The sequence below is a fragment of the Centropristis striata genome, chromosome 11 (genome assembly GCF_030273125.1).
Source record: "Centropristis striata isolate RG_2023a ecotype Rhode Island chromosome 11, C.striata_1.0, whole genome shotgun sequence".
NCBI lineage: Eukaryota > Metazoa > Chordata > Actinopteri > Perciformes > Serranidae > Centropristis > Centropristis striata.
The window spans coordinates 8017566-8031394 of record NC_081527.1 but is presented as its reverse complement, the minus strand read 5'-3'; the positions used below and the strand labels follow the sequence as shown (position 1 = coordinate 8031394).

Here is a 13829-nt window from a genome sequence, read left to right as displayed (position 1 = left end):
CAAAGTTGCACAATAACAAGACTTCTCTTGTCAGGAAAAAGTAAACATACTAGGTCAGTTTAAGCATTTGAGCGAAAAAGCATCCAATAGGATAAGCAGTGCCAGCAGATGTTCCCCACACATCCTTCAGTCCCTGAGTAAAATATAGCAGATGTGGCTAGCAGTCTGCAGCCCCTGACTTCACCATGGCTTCACAGTTTAGCTGTCCACACTCTCTGTGTCGGGGTCTTCTTCTTGCAATAAGCTACATCTTTTTTTTAAAGATACACATGAATCTGCATGTCCTGAGTCTGAACTGGATTGTTCCCAGTTGCTCTGTTCATGCATGAACAATTCATCCAGTCTGCTGCTTTCTTGATGGCACTTAAAAAAACATTCTTTTCCAAGAAAATTATGGATAATTACTTCCAGCCATATGCTCTCAATTACTGCTGCAAGGTGCGCAAAACACTTACGCAGCCACGAGGAGGAGAGAAATTTAATGTGAGAAGAAATTCAGTCAAGGCTTTTCAGACCTTTCATTGTGCAGGTTTGAGCCAAAGCACTCAAAGTGGATTCTTTTTTTTTTTTTTTTTTTACGTTACTTGATATTCATTCCACCTTGACTCCCATTCATACCACACTATGAAAGCGACACTTCTCCCCAGTGACTTTCTTTCGACTGCTGGGCCCATTTCAACAGAAAGTCCCCCCCGCGGCCTATGTAGGATTTTCCACTTTCATGCCAGTGATGGTAGCTGTGAAACACCTCTGAAACAGGAGCTCAGGGTCCGGCGGCTGGTTATCACAGTCCAGCTTTCTGCTCATGAAGTGTTTTCTGAATCCCTGCGGACCAGAGGCACCGGTCGCTCTCACATGGCTGGGCCCCTCACTGGGATCTCCTGCTGAAAAATCACACAGACAATTACTAACATTACTAAAAAAGTCCCAAATAGAGGTCAGTCGATATAGCGGTGTACAGTGTGGTATTAGTATGTTTAATTAAGTAAGTAAGGGATCTGAATACTTCTTCCACCACTGTTGTATAATTATCTCTATGCATTATAATCTAATGCACTTGTGTGAAACTCCTATACTACCTGGTATATTGCAGTTGAAGTCCAGACAAAAACAATGACATGGAAACATTCTCATACAGTACAATACAGGTGCAGCATTCAGCTTGGTTGTTATCTCTATACCTCTATTTTATTGCTTTTTTGTATAATGATTGGTTGAAAGAAAATAATAATTTTACCACATGTTGTGTTATTTGATGGATGTATTTGCTTTAAATGTTTGCTTTTTTTAGTTGTTAGAGTATTTTGCTAACAAAATGTGTCTTTCAGTTTAAGCCTGTGTGGACTGTATTGAAAACTTCTATAACTAATTTAACTTCTAAATGTACATGAGAACTGTACGACCTGAAAATTGCAGTGATTTTCTCTGAAGGGCACATCCAAATGAAACTAGAGAAAGCAATTTCTGATGACGTGGGTGTGCTGAATAGCTGACAATACATTGCATAGCTGGCAATGAGTGCCATTGAAATGTCCAACAATACTGATGGTGTATAAAATATGTGGAAAGTGTCCCTTAAGTGCCATGTCTCAAGGGACATATGTCTTAAGACAACACAGTATGTGAAATATGTGTTCATAGTGTTAGAAAAGCAGGTTAGAAAAACTGGCACTGTTTGTTTTCCTCCAGAAATGTCTGGTCTCAGTTAACATTGATTTCTATGTAGCAGTTGCTTGACGTTCCTGTCCCTTTAAGACTCTCAGGGCCAAAAATGATGTATGAAGAGTGAAAATTGTGGGAATGAGACCAAGTTTAAATCTCATCTCCACTCTAGCTGTGATGTCAACCACTCCAGCTCTGAACATTCAGTCCAAAAAACACTAATGAAAAGATACGAGAAGGTAATTTTAACCCTCCTGTTATGTTGCGGGTCAATTTGACCCATTTAAACGTTTAAATAAATAAATAAAATTGTTAAAGTATTTTCTTACGGATGAATCTTCTTCTGCTTGTAATCAACATATAAAAAGGTCAATTTGACCCTGAACTAACTGGATGATGGATGGCTGGATGGATGGATGAATGGATGGATGGATGGATGGATGGATGATGGAGGGGGATGGATGGATGGATGGATGGATGGATGATGGAGGGATGGATGATGAATGGATGGATGATGGAAGGATGGATGGATGGATGGATGGATGATGGATGGATGGATGGATGGATGGAAGGGGATGGATGGATGAATGGATGGATGGATGGATGGATGGATGATGGAAGGGGATGGATGGATGGGGATGGATGGATGGATGGATGGATGGATGGATGGATGGATGGATGGATGGATGGATGGATGGATGGATGATGGAAGGGGATGGATGGATGGGGATGGATGGATGGATGGATGGATGGATGGATGGATGATGGATGCCTCAAAACCACTTCCAGACTTTTCTCTGTCTTGGCTCCCAAATGGTGGAATGAGCTCCCAACAGACATCAGGACCTCAGACAGCCGGTACATCTTCCGCCGCAGGCTGAAGACCTATCTCTTCCAACAATACCTCGGTTAAGTCATGGTCACCTAACAGATATACTAAAAAAAAAAAAAAAAAACTCTTATTCTTTTCTCTTCTTTTCTTCTTTAACATATAGCACTCCTTTAGCGATGACAGTTAGCTCTTAAAGTTGTGTACTTACTTGATTCCTATGGTCTATGTCTAGTACCATCAGGTTGAATGCACTTATTGTAAGTCGCTTTGGACAAAAGCGTCTGCTAAATGACATGTAATGTAATGTAATGAATGGATGGATGATGGAAGGATGGATGATGAATGGATGGATGGATGGATGGATGGATGGATGGATGGATGAATGGATGGATGGATGGATGATGGAAGGGGATGGATGGATGGATGGATAGATGAATGAATGAATGGATGGATGGATGGATGGATGGATGGATGGATGGATGGATGGATGAATGGATGGATGGATGGATGGATGGATGGATGATGGAAGGGGATGGATGGATGGATGGATAGATGAATGAATGAATGGATGGATGGATGGATAGATGAATGGATAGATGGGTGGATGGATAAAAAAATTAAAAATCAATGTCATTTAAAACTATTGGATTTTATATGCAGGTCTTTCCAATGTACATTAAAAAGTTTTAACATTAATTTCTTATGAAAACAAGTGATCTATCCTCATTGAACCATGATCTGTGAGAGGTGAAGAACACCATTGCACTGAATATTGATTGGTTTGACACTTTTGCATAATTAAACATGTCAAATTGACCCAGGAACATTAGTGTTGTTCCTGAGAAACAATCAATCACACCCATAATGTATGCAAGATGTGGAGCATTTTAAAGTTCGACTGGAGTTTCAATAACATAGTGCAACAATATACCAATCCTGACCATTCATTTGAATACAGAATTTATCCTGGAAAACATCATTAAAAGTATGAAAGGATTGAGTACTTTTGGATTAGCACACATGTCTTAATTGAATTTCTTGGTTGAAAATGTAGAAAGAGTTAAGTGCCAAAAACATGCAGTGGAATAACACGATTTAATAGAAAAGCATGGGTTGAAAATTCTTCCACCAATCACACCAACCTGGTGCTATGAGGGGTAGGCCGTTGTCAAGACGACTGGGTTTGGTGGCGATGAAGAGGTAGCACAGGACACAAACGGTGATGAGGAAGGCAAGGAGGACCACTGCTGCAATAGAGAGACCAACCAGCGCGCCGATACTTAGAGTAGAGAAGAGGAGAGAAGAAGAGAAAGGAGAAGAGAAGAGAAGAGAAGAGAAGAGAAGAGGTTTGGTTTTCAAAGTCCCTTTATTCACCCATCTTACAGGATGAACACAATTAATTTTCAATCAGTACAGGGTAAGCAAAAAACAATTTTTCAAAAACAAAAAACAAACAAAGAAGACAAAAACACCAAACAAAAACACAGAAACCAAATTCAGATCAAAAATTAATATTCAGTTCTCCGCCCCTCCCCACAGAGCACAAAACATCCCCAACAGCCCACATCTGACTGAAGCCCTGCACATTGTCCATCATGAGGTAGTAGGCGTGCTCAACCCTCAGTCTGGCCTTCAGCAGTCCCTTCAGGACCAGAACCAGCTCCACGCTGCCCACACCCTGAGCATGGTTCCTGCGAGTCAGCCAAATGGCCAACTTCGCACAACCTGATACAAAATTAATCATATTGTGGACAGTCTTTTTCCGGGCTGTATATTTGGGTCCAAAAACAAACAAATCAAAAGAAAAAACCTCCCCAAGAGCCTGAAACCACCTTTTTAAAAGCTTGAACAGCACTGACAGGCGTGAACATTCAACAAATAAATGTGCGAGTGTTTCAGTCTGGGAACAGAAAGTACAACCCTCCCCTAGCTCAGGATCCAGATGCGCTCTGTATCTGTTTGTAGCTATAGCTCCGTGTACAATCCTCCACTGGAGGTCTGCTGTCCGTTTTTCAACGGGCAGCTTGTACAGAGACCGCCAACTGCTTTTCGGGGAAACGTCTGGGCCAAAAAACTCAGTCCACTTCGACTGCTTTACACCTGCGAGATGATGCAGGTTCAGGACCTTCACACAGGTCTGATACAAAACTTTCTTGTCTGCGTCCTGAAACTTGTCCAAGTGTGGAGTTGTTAGGGACAGCAGCTGGCACCCTCCCTCCTGCCACTCCCCCACAGCTGGGGCAACGGACAGAGAGGGGAAGCTGTACTCCGACCCCTCACTCCACTGGTCACAGACAGAACAGTTCCTGGCAAAGTGTTGTAGGGATTGTGGCAGGGCAGCACAGACCTCCTCCACCACTCTATTGAAGACCCTGGCCGAGGTGATGTTGGTCGTCCTTCTCAGGGCGTCTACGGAGGTCGTCATCGCCTGAATCAGGTGGCCCAGTTTGGTGCAGCCAGCGCCCCTGAGACTGGCTCGCAGGCTGGCAGACTGCAATGTTTGAGTCTTTAAAAAGTTGTTAAAAAACAAAGGCTCCTCAAACAGCCACATGCCTGGAGTCTGGTTAGTGGCACGTGAAGTTTTGAAGATCTGCCAAGCCTGCAGAACAGAGTTATAAAAGGATGTTAATCCAGATAAGTCCACCTGTCCAGACTGCAAGAGGAAAAGCTGCTTGCTGTATCCCAACCGCCCGGCTTTCCTCAGCAGAAGACGAGCCATCTCCATCCAGCCTGGGCCACAGCCGTACAGCAGTCTCTGTGCAGTCCTGAGGCGAAAAGAGGCAATTTTGGACTGGATGTGGATAAGCCCTTGCCCCCCCTCAACCACAGGCAGGTAGAGAATTGCTGCTCGGACCCAGTGGTGCCCAGACCAGAAGAAGTCCAGGATGGCTCTCTGGATGTTTTCCACCCAGCCATTTGGTGGTGTCAGTGCGACCAGTCTATGCCAGAGAGTCGAAGCGACCAAGTTATTGGCTACCAGAACCCTTCCCCTATACGACAGCTGGGGTAGCAACCATTTCCATCGAGACAACCGAGCGCACACTTTCTCCTGAGCTCCCTCCCAGTTCTTCTTTTGAAACCCCTCAGTGCCCAAAAAAACCCCCAACACTCTCAGTCCCTCCTTGCCCCACTGAAGCCCACCAGGCAAGCTGGGAACAGATTGATCTTGCCACTGCCCTACCAACATAGCCTCGCTCTTCTGCCAGTTCACCCGTGCAGATGACGCCTTTTCATAGAGGGACAGGGAGTCCTGTAAACTGTTTATGTCCTCCTGATTGGTAACAAAAACATTGATGTCATCTGCATAAGCAGACACAATAGGAGGACTTTCAGAGATGGAGAACCCAGGCAACGAAAGACCACTGAGCCGACCTCTAAGCTTGCAGAGCAAGGGTTCGATGGCAAGGCTGTACAGCTGTCCAGAAAGGGGACAACCCTGCCTTATTCCCCGCTGTACAGGAATTGGCCGACTCAGACCGGCCCCCATCTTCACCATGCACTGTGCTCCAGTGTATAACAGACTCACCCAGGACAGAAACCCATCACCAATACCAAAAGCCCTAAGTGCAGAAAACAAATACGTGTGATCCACCCGATCAAAAGCTTTCTCCTGGTCTAGTGAAACAATGCCAACATTAACATTATCACATTTACACACATCAATTACATCACGTACAAGAAAAATATTGTCCATGATGGACCTATCCGGAACACAGTAGGATTGGTCAGTGTGTACAATCATTTCCAGGATGAGCTTTAGTCTGTTGGAAAGTGCTCTGGAGAGCACCTTGTAGTCTGCACAGAGGAGGGCAACAGGCCTCCAGTTCTTTAATAATGCAAGGTCCCCTTTTTTAGGCAGCAGGGAAAGAACTGCTCGCCTACAAGAAAGAGGCAGGGATCCAGTCTTAAAAGACTCCATTAAAACAGTGTGTAAGTCAGGTCCAAGGATAGACCAAAACCCTTGATAAAACTCAGTGGAGAGACCGTCAATTCCAGGTGCCCGTCCTGTTGACATCTGGTTGACCGCCTCTGTCAACTCTTGCAGAGTCAACCCAAGGTCCAGAGACGCTTTCTCCCCAGGGCTGAGTTGAGGGAGCCCCTCCAGGAGCTCCTCACGACAGTCCATGCTGCATGGTTCTGCACCAAAGAGGCCAGCATAGAAGTCCATCGCGTGGCTCCTCATCTCAGTCGGACTGGTGGTGACTCTGTTTCCAGGAAGCTCCAGGCAGGTCATTTGCTTTCTCTGTGCAACAGACCGCTCCAGATTAAAGAAAAAGGAACTCGGGGCATCCATGTCCTTGAGCTGGAGAAAACGAGACCTCACCAGGGCTCCCTTCACCCTCTCCTGCAGGAAGGAACTTAGAGCAAGCTTCTTTTCCTGCAGTATCTGACCTCTGGAGGGATCTGAGTGTAGACCCTCTTCAATGTTTTTTATAGATTGCTCCAGCTCCTGAACTGTTGCCTTGATCTTGGCAGTGGAAAAAGATGTATACTGCTGACAAAAGACCCTGATCTGTGCTTTCCCGACCTCCCACCACAGCCTCAAGGAAACAAAATCAGTTTTCTTTTCTTTCCACTGTTGCCAAAAGTTCTCAAACCCTTTACAAAAAGACCTGTCCTGCAGTAGTTTATTATTAAAACACCAGTAGGATTTAGTCCTTTCGCCTGGTGAGATGATCAGATCTGTGCTAGTGAGGTGGTGGTCAGTGAAGCCTACTGGGATTATACTGCTGCGGATCAGTCTAGAGCTGAGGTTTTGTGATATGTAAATTCTGTCTAATCTCGCTGCACTTACCCTGTTATTGTTCACCCTCACCCATGTGTACTGTCTAGCCCGTGGATGTTTCACCCTCCATGTGTCTACCAGGTCTAAATGTGTGATGATGGTGTTGAGGCTCTGAGATGACTGTGGATGGGGTTCCTCACTTGTTCTGTCCATGGTGAAATCTACAGTACAGTTAAAATCCCCGCCAAAGATTAAAAGCTCCTGATTGTATTTGACGAGCTCATCTTTGACCAAGGAGAAGAAGTCTGCTCTCTCTCTTCCCTGGTTTGGGGCATAGACATTTACAAAAACAACCACAGAGCTCTGTATCTCTGCCCGGACTATGAGGAGCCGACCCTGCACTACCTCATGAGAAGACAGGATAGTAGCGCTTGTTGCTGTTTTAAAGAGAATGGCTACTCCTGCACTAAAGTTAGTGCCATGACTAAGGGCACATGGACCCTCCCACCATAAACCCCAATCTGTCTCATCTGTAGGAGTGGTGTGTGTCTCCTGTAAAAACAACACATCCAAGCTTTTTTGGCTAGAGACCTCCTTAATCAGGGCTCTTTTGTGTCCATCTCGCCCACCATTGATGTTAAGAGACCCTATCTTAAGGCACGCCATAGAGATACAGAAAAGAGACAGACAGGTAGAAAACAGAAACAAACAGTCTATAGAAGAAAACACCGTGCGATACATGATCATTTACTTTTTTAATTTTTTGGCACTTTTTCCTTTTGCAGCCTTCCTTAGAGTTGTGATGTGTTTTTTCAGACGAAAACGTTTTTTTTCGTCCAACAAATCAAAACCTACCAGATTTTTTAAAACACTTACTGACCTGATGAACTTTTCGGTGTCGCTGAAATAATCAGACACTTTAACTGATCTTTTGTATGTCACATCCAAAAACCCATTAATCTCCTCTAAAGAATAGAGGTCAGTGTTCCTGACTGCAGGTTCACCTGTGTCTGACTCAGAGTCGTACTCCATGTCCTCCTCACAGGACACCTGGCTACCACACACACTCTGTCCTTCACACACAGTTTGATCCCTACCTGCACTTCTGGTCACCACTCCCTCAGCTGCAACAGCTGCTGACTCAGACTGAGACGCTCCACAGTCTGCAGACTGAGAGCCGTTCAGGCTCTCTGCAGCCACAGAAACCTGCTGCTCCTCAGGCTGACTCTGTTTCTCTCCATCAATGTTTTCAGACAGAGAGACAGTAGCGCAGGCCGCCGTGCCCGCATCACCGCTACCCGACACGGCACCTTCCGCCAGCGGGCCGTCAGCGCCGGAGCCACCAGCCGCAGGCCCGGCACCGGACCCGGCCGCAGCGTCAGCCGCCGCGGACCCGGCCGCGGCTGGCGCCGCGGACCCGGCCGCGGCGCCAGCCGCTGCGGGCCCCGGGTCGGCCGCCGAACCGGCAGCCGGCGGCTCGGAGCCAGCGGAGCCGGTCTCCCCACCGGAGGAAGCCGCTCCCTGTTGTCTATGCGGACACGCAAACCTTTTATGCCCCACATCACCACATTCAAAACATTTTAGCGAGCCTGAGCTGGCGTACACCATGTAGAAAGCGTCTCCGTGCTTCACTCTGAAAGACACGTCCAGTGTCTGAGCAGGTGAGCTCAGAAACATGAACACCTGCCTCCTCAGGGACTGAACGTGCCTCAGCTTAGGGTCTTTACACCCAAGACTCACTGTTTTAAAGCCGCTGGCCAATTTACCGAACCTGCGGAGCTCGTTCTCCAGCAGCTCATTGGGAATGAACGGCGGAACACCGGAGACGGTGATCCGCGTGGAGGGGACCGACAGCGGGGACACCTGCACAAAGGTGTCTCCGATGAACACGCCACTCTCAATCAGCTGATTGACATGCGATACATCTTTTAGAAACACAACCACTGCTCTGTTCATTCTAGATGCATATACCAGTTTATCATGTCCCACCTGCTCCCCTACAGCCAGCAGGACCTCCTCCACAGTAGAGCTACTGTCAGACGGGACTATACGGACTCCCTGTCGGAGGGACGGAGGTGGCGTCTCGGAGGACGCCATTCCTCCCGAAACACACCAACCACAAGCCAAACAGTCAGCAAACACACTCAACAAAAGTATTCAATCTTACCTGATCATGTACAAAGGCCCACACGGAGAAAAGGGAAAGAAATCCGAAAATCAGGGACAGAAAACCAATCCAAACTTTGCGCCTCTCACGCGCCCGCCACCACTCACACACTCACACACTCACGCTCACCGGAACCGGAAAGAGAGGAGAGGAGAGAAGAGAAGAGAGGAGAAGAGAAGAGAAGAGAAGAGAAGAGAAGAGGAGAGAAGAGAAGAGGAGAGAAGAGGAGAAAGGAGAAGAGAAGAGAATAGAAGAGAAGAGAAGAGAAGAGCAGAAAGGAGAAGAGAAGAGAAGAGAAGAGAAGAGAAGAGAAGAGAAGAGAAGAGAAGAGAGGAAAATTCAATTTAGAAATATAATTAATTGAGTATGAGGTGATATATTGCACTGAAGCACAAATTAAATGCTGCTCTAATTATGATGGTATGCTTCTTAATATGCAAAGGAAATAAATGAAAATATGCATGGAGTAGCTGTAACTGTCTCAAGCTATAATACCATGAGGTAACATAAGAAAACAAAATAAGATTCATTTAAATCATAAGAAAAACAAAGAAAAATAAATTAGTTCAGCTCTTTCAGAAGCACGAGGACTGAAATATAGAGTGAGAAGTATAGAAAATACAAACTATACAAGAGCTGGGATGGACACAAGCATAACGCACTTCATCAGCAGCAGCCTTAATTAGTTTCTGCAAAGATTTTGTGTCAAGCTGAGTCTCAAGAGAATTCATCAATCAAGTGAACCAGGATTTAAAAAAGGTGCACACACACACACACACACACACACACACACACAGGCAGTTAAAAGCTCATCTGTTGATCATGACAGAGTGAAAACATCATTAAGGATTTCCAAATGAGAGACAAAATGAGAGGCAAAAACTGTAAATATAATTAAAAAAAAAAAATTCCCCTTACCTCAGCCACCACATGTATCCATACTCATACGGGAAAAAGCTGTTGGGATCATCACAGCAGTACTTGACATCATTAAATCCGCAGCAGTAGGCAGCGGCGGCAGCGTTTCCCGGTCTGGGGCACGAGAACCCGTCCACAAACACTCCGTCAGCGTTGGAGTAGCTGCTGCATTCAGCGCTCATGCTGCGGGATGAGTGGAGAAGGAAACAGAGACTTCTGACTGAGCCGGAGGTTAAAGTGAAAAAGAAAAAGATCCCTGCATCATCCTCTCTGTTAGAGCGGTGTTTTATATCTCCATCAGCTGTGTTTCCCGCTGAAAGGACACGCAGAAGGACCGAGGGAGAACAGTTTGAATCTGAAGAAAACTGGAGCTCGCTCTCTCTCTCTCTCTCTCTCTCTCTCTCTGATCATCTCTCTCTCTTTACCTCTCTCTCTCTTTTGCTCTCTCACTCTTTTTTCCTCTCTCTCTCTTTCTTTCTCTCTCTTTCTCTCTCTCTCACTCTTTCTCTCTCTTTTTTTCTCCCTTTCTTTCTCTTTCTCTCTCTTTCTCTTCCTCTTTCTCTCTCTTTCTCTCTCTCTCTCTCACTCTTTCTCTCTCTTTTTTTCTCCCTCTTTCTTTCTCTTTCTCTTCCTCTTTCTCTCTCTTTCTCTCTCTCACTCTTTCTCTCTCTTTTTTTCTCCCTCTTTCTCTCTCTTTCTCTCTCTCTCTCTCACTCTTTCTCTCTCTTTTTTCTCCCTCTTTCTCTCTCTTTATCTCTCTCTCTCACTCTTTTTCTCTCTTTTTTCTCCCTCTTTCTCTCTCTCACTCTTTTTCTCTCTCTTCCTCTCTCTCTCTCTTTCTCTCTCGCTCATCACTCGCAGACACACACACACACACACACACACATGGCCTCACTCTACTTACTTAATCTGCTTTACTTTTTGGACAGTATAATCCTATTTGTCACTTCATGTTGTTCTACAAAAGCACAAAAACGGACATTTGAGAATTACCATTTAAATACCTACGATCAATTAGAAAAACAATTCAAAATCCATTACACCAGTGGAAGTAACTAAGTACATTGACTCAAGTGCTGTACTTTAGTACAATTTTGAGGTACTTGTACTTTACTTGAGTATTTCCAGTTTATGTAACTTTATACTTCTACTCCACTACATTTAGCTGACAGCTTTAGTTACTTTTCAGGTCCAGATTTAACATTAAAAAAAAAAAGATCAATTTAGTGATAAGACCTTTTTTTTAACTAAATCTCAAAACAGTATAGTAAGTATATTGTACTGTGGACAGATTTAGATACTTTCTGGTTGAGAATTAACATAGAAAATACATTTAAAGGAATTTGACTTGTTTTTTTGTTTTTTTTATTTAACCTCAAGTATATGAAGTAAACAATATATTAAGTAGTTAAATGAGCCCTATCTTGATTTTAAAAAATGCTGCTTACATAAATGCATCGATAATAATAATGCAATGATATATTTGACATATTTAAAACAATCTGAGTGGGTTCATTCTGCATAACGAGTACTTTTACATACATCATACACAAAGGGGCAAAGAGGTGGCGGACACTCAGAAAAGCAGACATGCTCTTAATTTTCAATATAAGTTAAATATATACGTTTTTGTACCAACTTGTAATCATGTTTATTTCTGCTATAAAGTTAAACACTTTAACATCAGTTAAAGCCTGTCTAATTCTTCTGAATTCATCTGAATTTCCCCTCGGGATAAATAAAGTAATTTTGATTTGATTTGATTAGTGTCAGTATGAGTTGACTCACTTTTGGAGCTAGCCTCAAGTGGCCATGTAAGGAATTGCAGTTTTTGTCGCTTACACTTTCAGGAGCAGCACGATGCTGCAGCTACAGAGAAGTTTGTGTGTCATTTGTGGTTATGTGAACATATTCAGCCTTTAAGTGCCTAGAAAAGCTCAAGGTCTTCCAAGTACCATTCAATACCAAGAGCTGGAGAGGTAACACTGTTCAACTGCAATGCGCTACCAAAAGAAACCCCTTCAATCAATGAAAGACCATGTAAATATGGAGTGGCCACCTTTTAAAACTCTATGCAGCCTTGCTGTTAAGTGTCTGGTGCTGAAGAGCATGTCTGCACCATCTCATTACTTATTAACTAAAAGCTTGAGATTCTCTTCATTGTAATTTCCCTTTCATACACAAAAGAGAAATAATTTATCCCCAGCTCCAATCAGTGAATTAAAAGATTTAGATGTTCAAAATTGTCCATGCCTAAAATTAAAAACTTTAAAAAATGCCAGACAGACATTTCGTAGCAGAACAGTACATTAATGTCCATGGGTAAAGTGCTTGTTAAAAGTTTCCTGTTGACAGGTGCTTATTTTGTGTGCGTAGGAGGGCACATGGTCCAGTCACCATCCATGTTCAGCACTCTGCAGGATCTGCAGCAGATGCTTCTGTACCTCTTCCCACACAGCAGGAGGTAGAACAGGCTGAAAGAGGAGGTGGTGAGGGTCCATGATGGAGGTAGCTCCGCTTCTCAGATCTCCATCAGGAAGGGGAGAGGGGCAAACGCAACATGGTCTCACAGAAATCTGTGAAATAGCCACGGATTCGCTTAACTCAAAATCCATGGAATAGCCACGGAATCGCTCAAATTTCAGTGAAACTGACACGGATTTCGCTACAATGCAAGTTAATGACAGTCATATCCCGTGGCTATTACAACATACAAAGTGATTATGTACATTCACTGAGTGAAGATTTAGAAAATAAAACATATATTTCTCGCTAGAAATGTGATCAAAATTCATTTTTACGCAGAAAGTAAGTCAAAATATTAATTTTTCACTAAAAATGAGAGAACTGTCCGCCATGTTTTTTGTTCTGACCGCCGGAACCTTGAAAGTCACATGACTTGGAACAAACCAATAGCCACGGGATATGACTGTCATTAACTTGCATTGTAGCGAAATCCGTGTCAGTTTCATGGAAATTTGAGCGATTCCGTGGCTATTCCACGGATTTTGAGTTAAGCGAAATCCGTGGCTATTTCACGGATTTCTGTGAGACCAGGTTGGGCAAACGTTATGTCCATACCAAATCATGTGGGATTTTTTCATAAAACCAATGTCTTCCGTTTTGGGGCTCTTTTTTAAATATATGCACAGCAGTGTTCAATATAATAGCAGTCCAATGTGACTAACCAGATTAATCCAGGTTTTTAGTATATTTTTATTGCTACATGGCCGTGATTCTTTTCTATCTGTTTTTGGATTGAGTTTTTAATACTATTTTATTGTTTTACTGTTTTTTTGTATTTTATTGTTTTTATTTATAACTATTTGTGTATGATTTTATTCTATTTTAATAACTGTACAGCACTTTGGTCAACTGAGGCTGTGCAGTTGGGCAATTAGTTAAAAGGGGTGTGGTCAAAAAAAATCTACTGCACCTACTGGTACCTTGTTTGCGATTTAGCAATAAAAAATATACTAAAAACCTGGATCAATCTGGTTAGTCACATTGGACTGCTATTATAT

The 13829-nt window shown here is 43.7% G+C and overlaps 1 protein-coding gene across 1 annotated transcript; it reads right to left on the bottom strand.

The window, feature by feature from the left end:
- Window positions 1-699: 699 nt before the first annotated feature.
- LOC131979803 (protein shisa-like-2A) lies at window positions 700-10611 on the bottom strand. The gene is made up of 3 exons (XM_059343843.1): window positions 10306-10611; window positions 3637-3773; window positions 700-884 (listed from the first exon to the last, which is right to left on the bottom strand). The coding sequence occupies exons 1-3, from the start codon at window positions 10485-10487 to the stop codon at window positions 700-702; spliced, it is 504 nt and encodes a 167-aa protein (XP_059199826.1). The 5' UTR covers window positions 10488-10611.
- Window positions 10612-13829: the final 3218 nt, after the last annotated feature.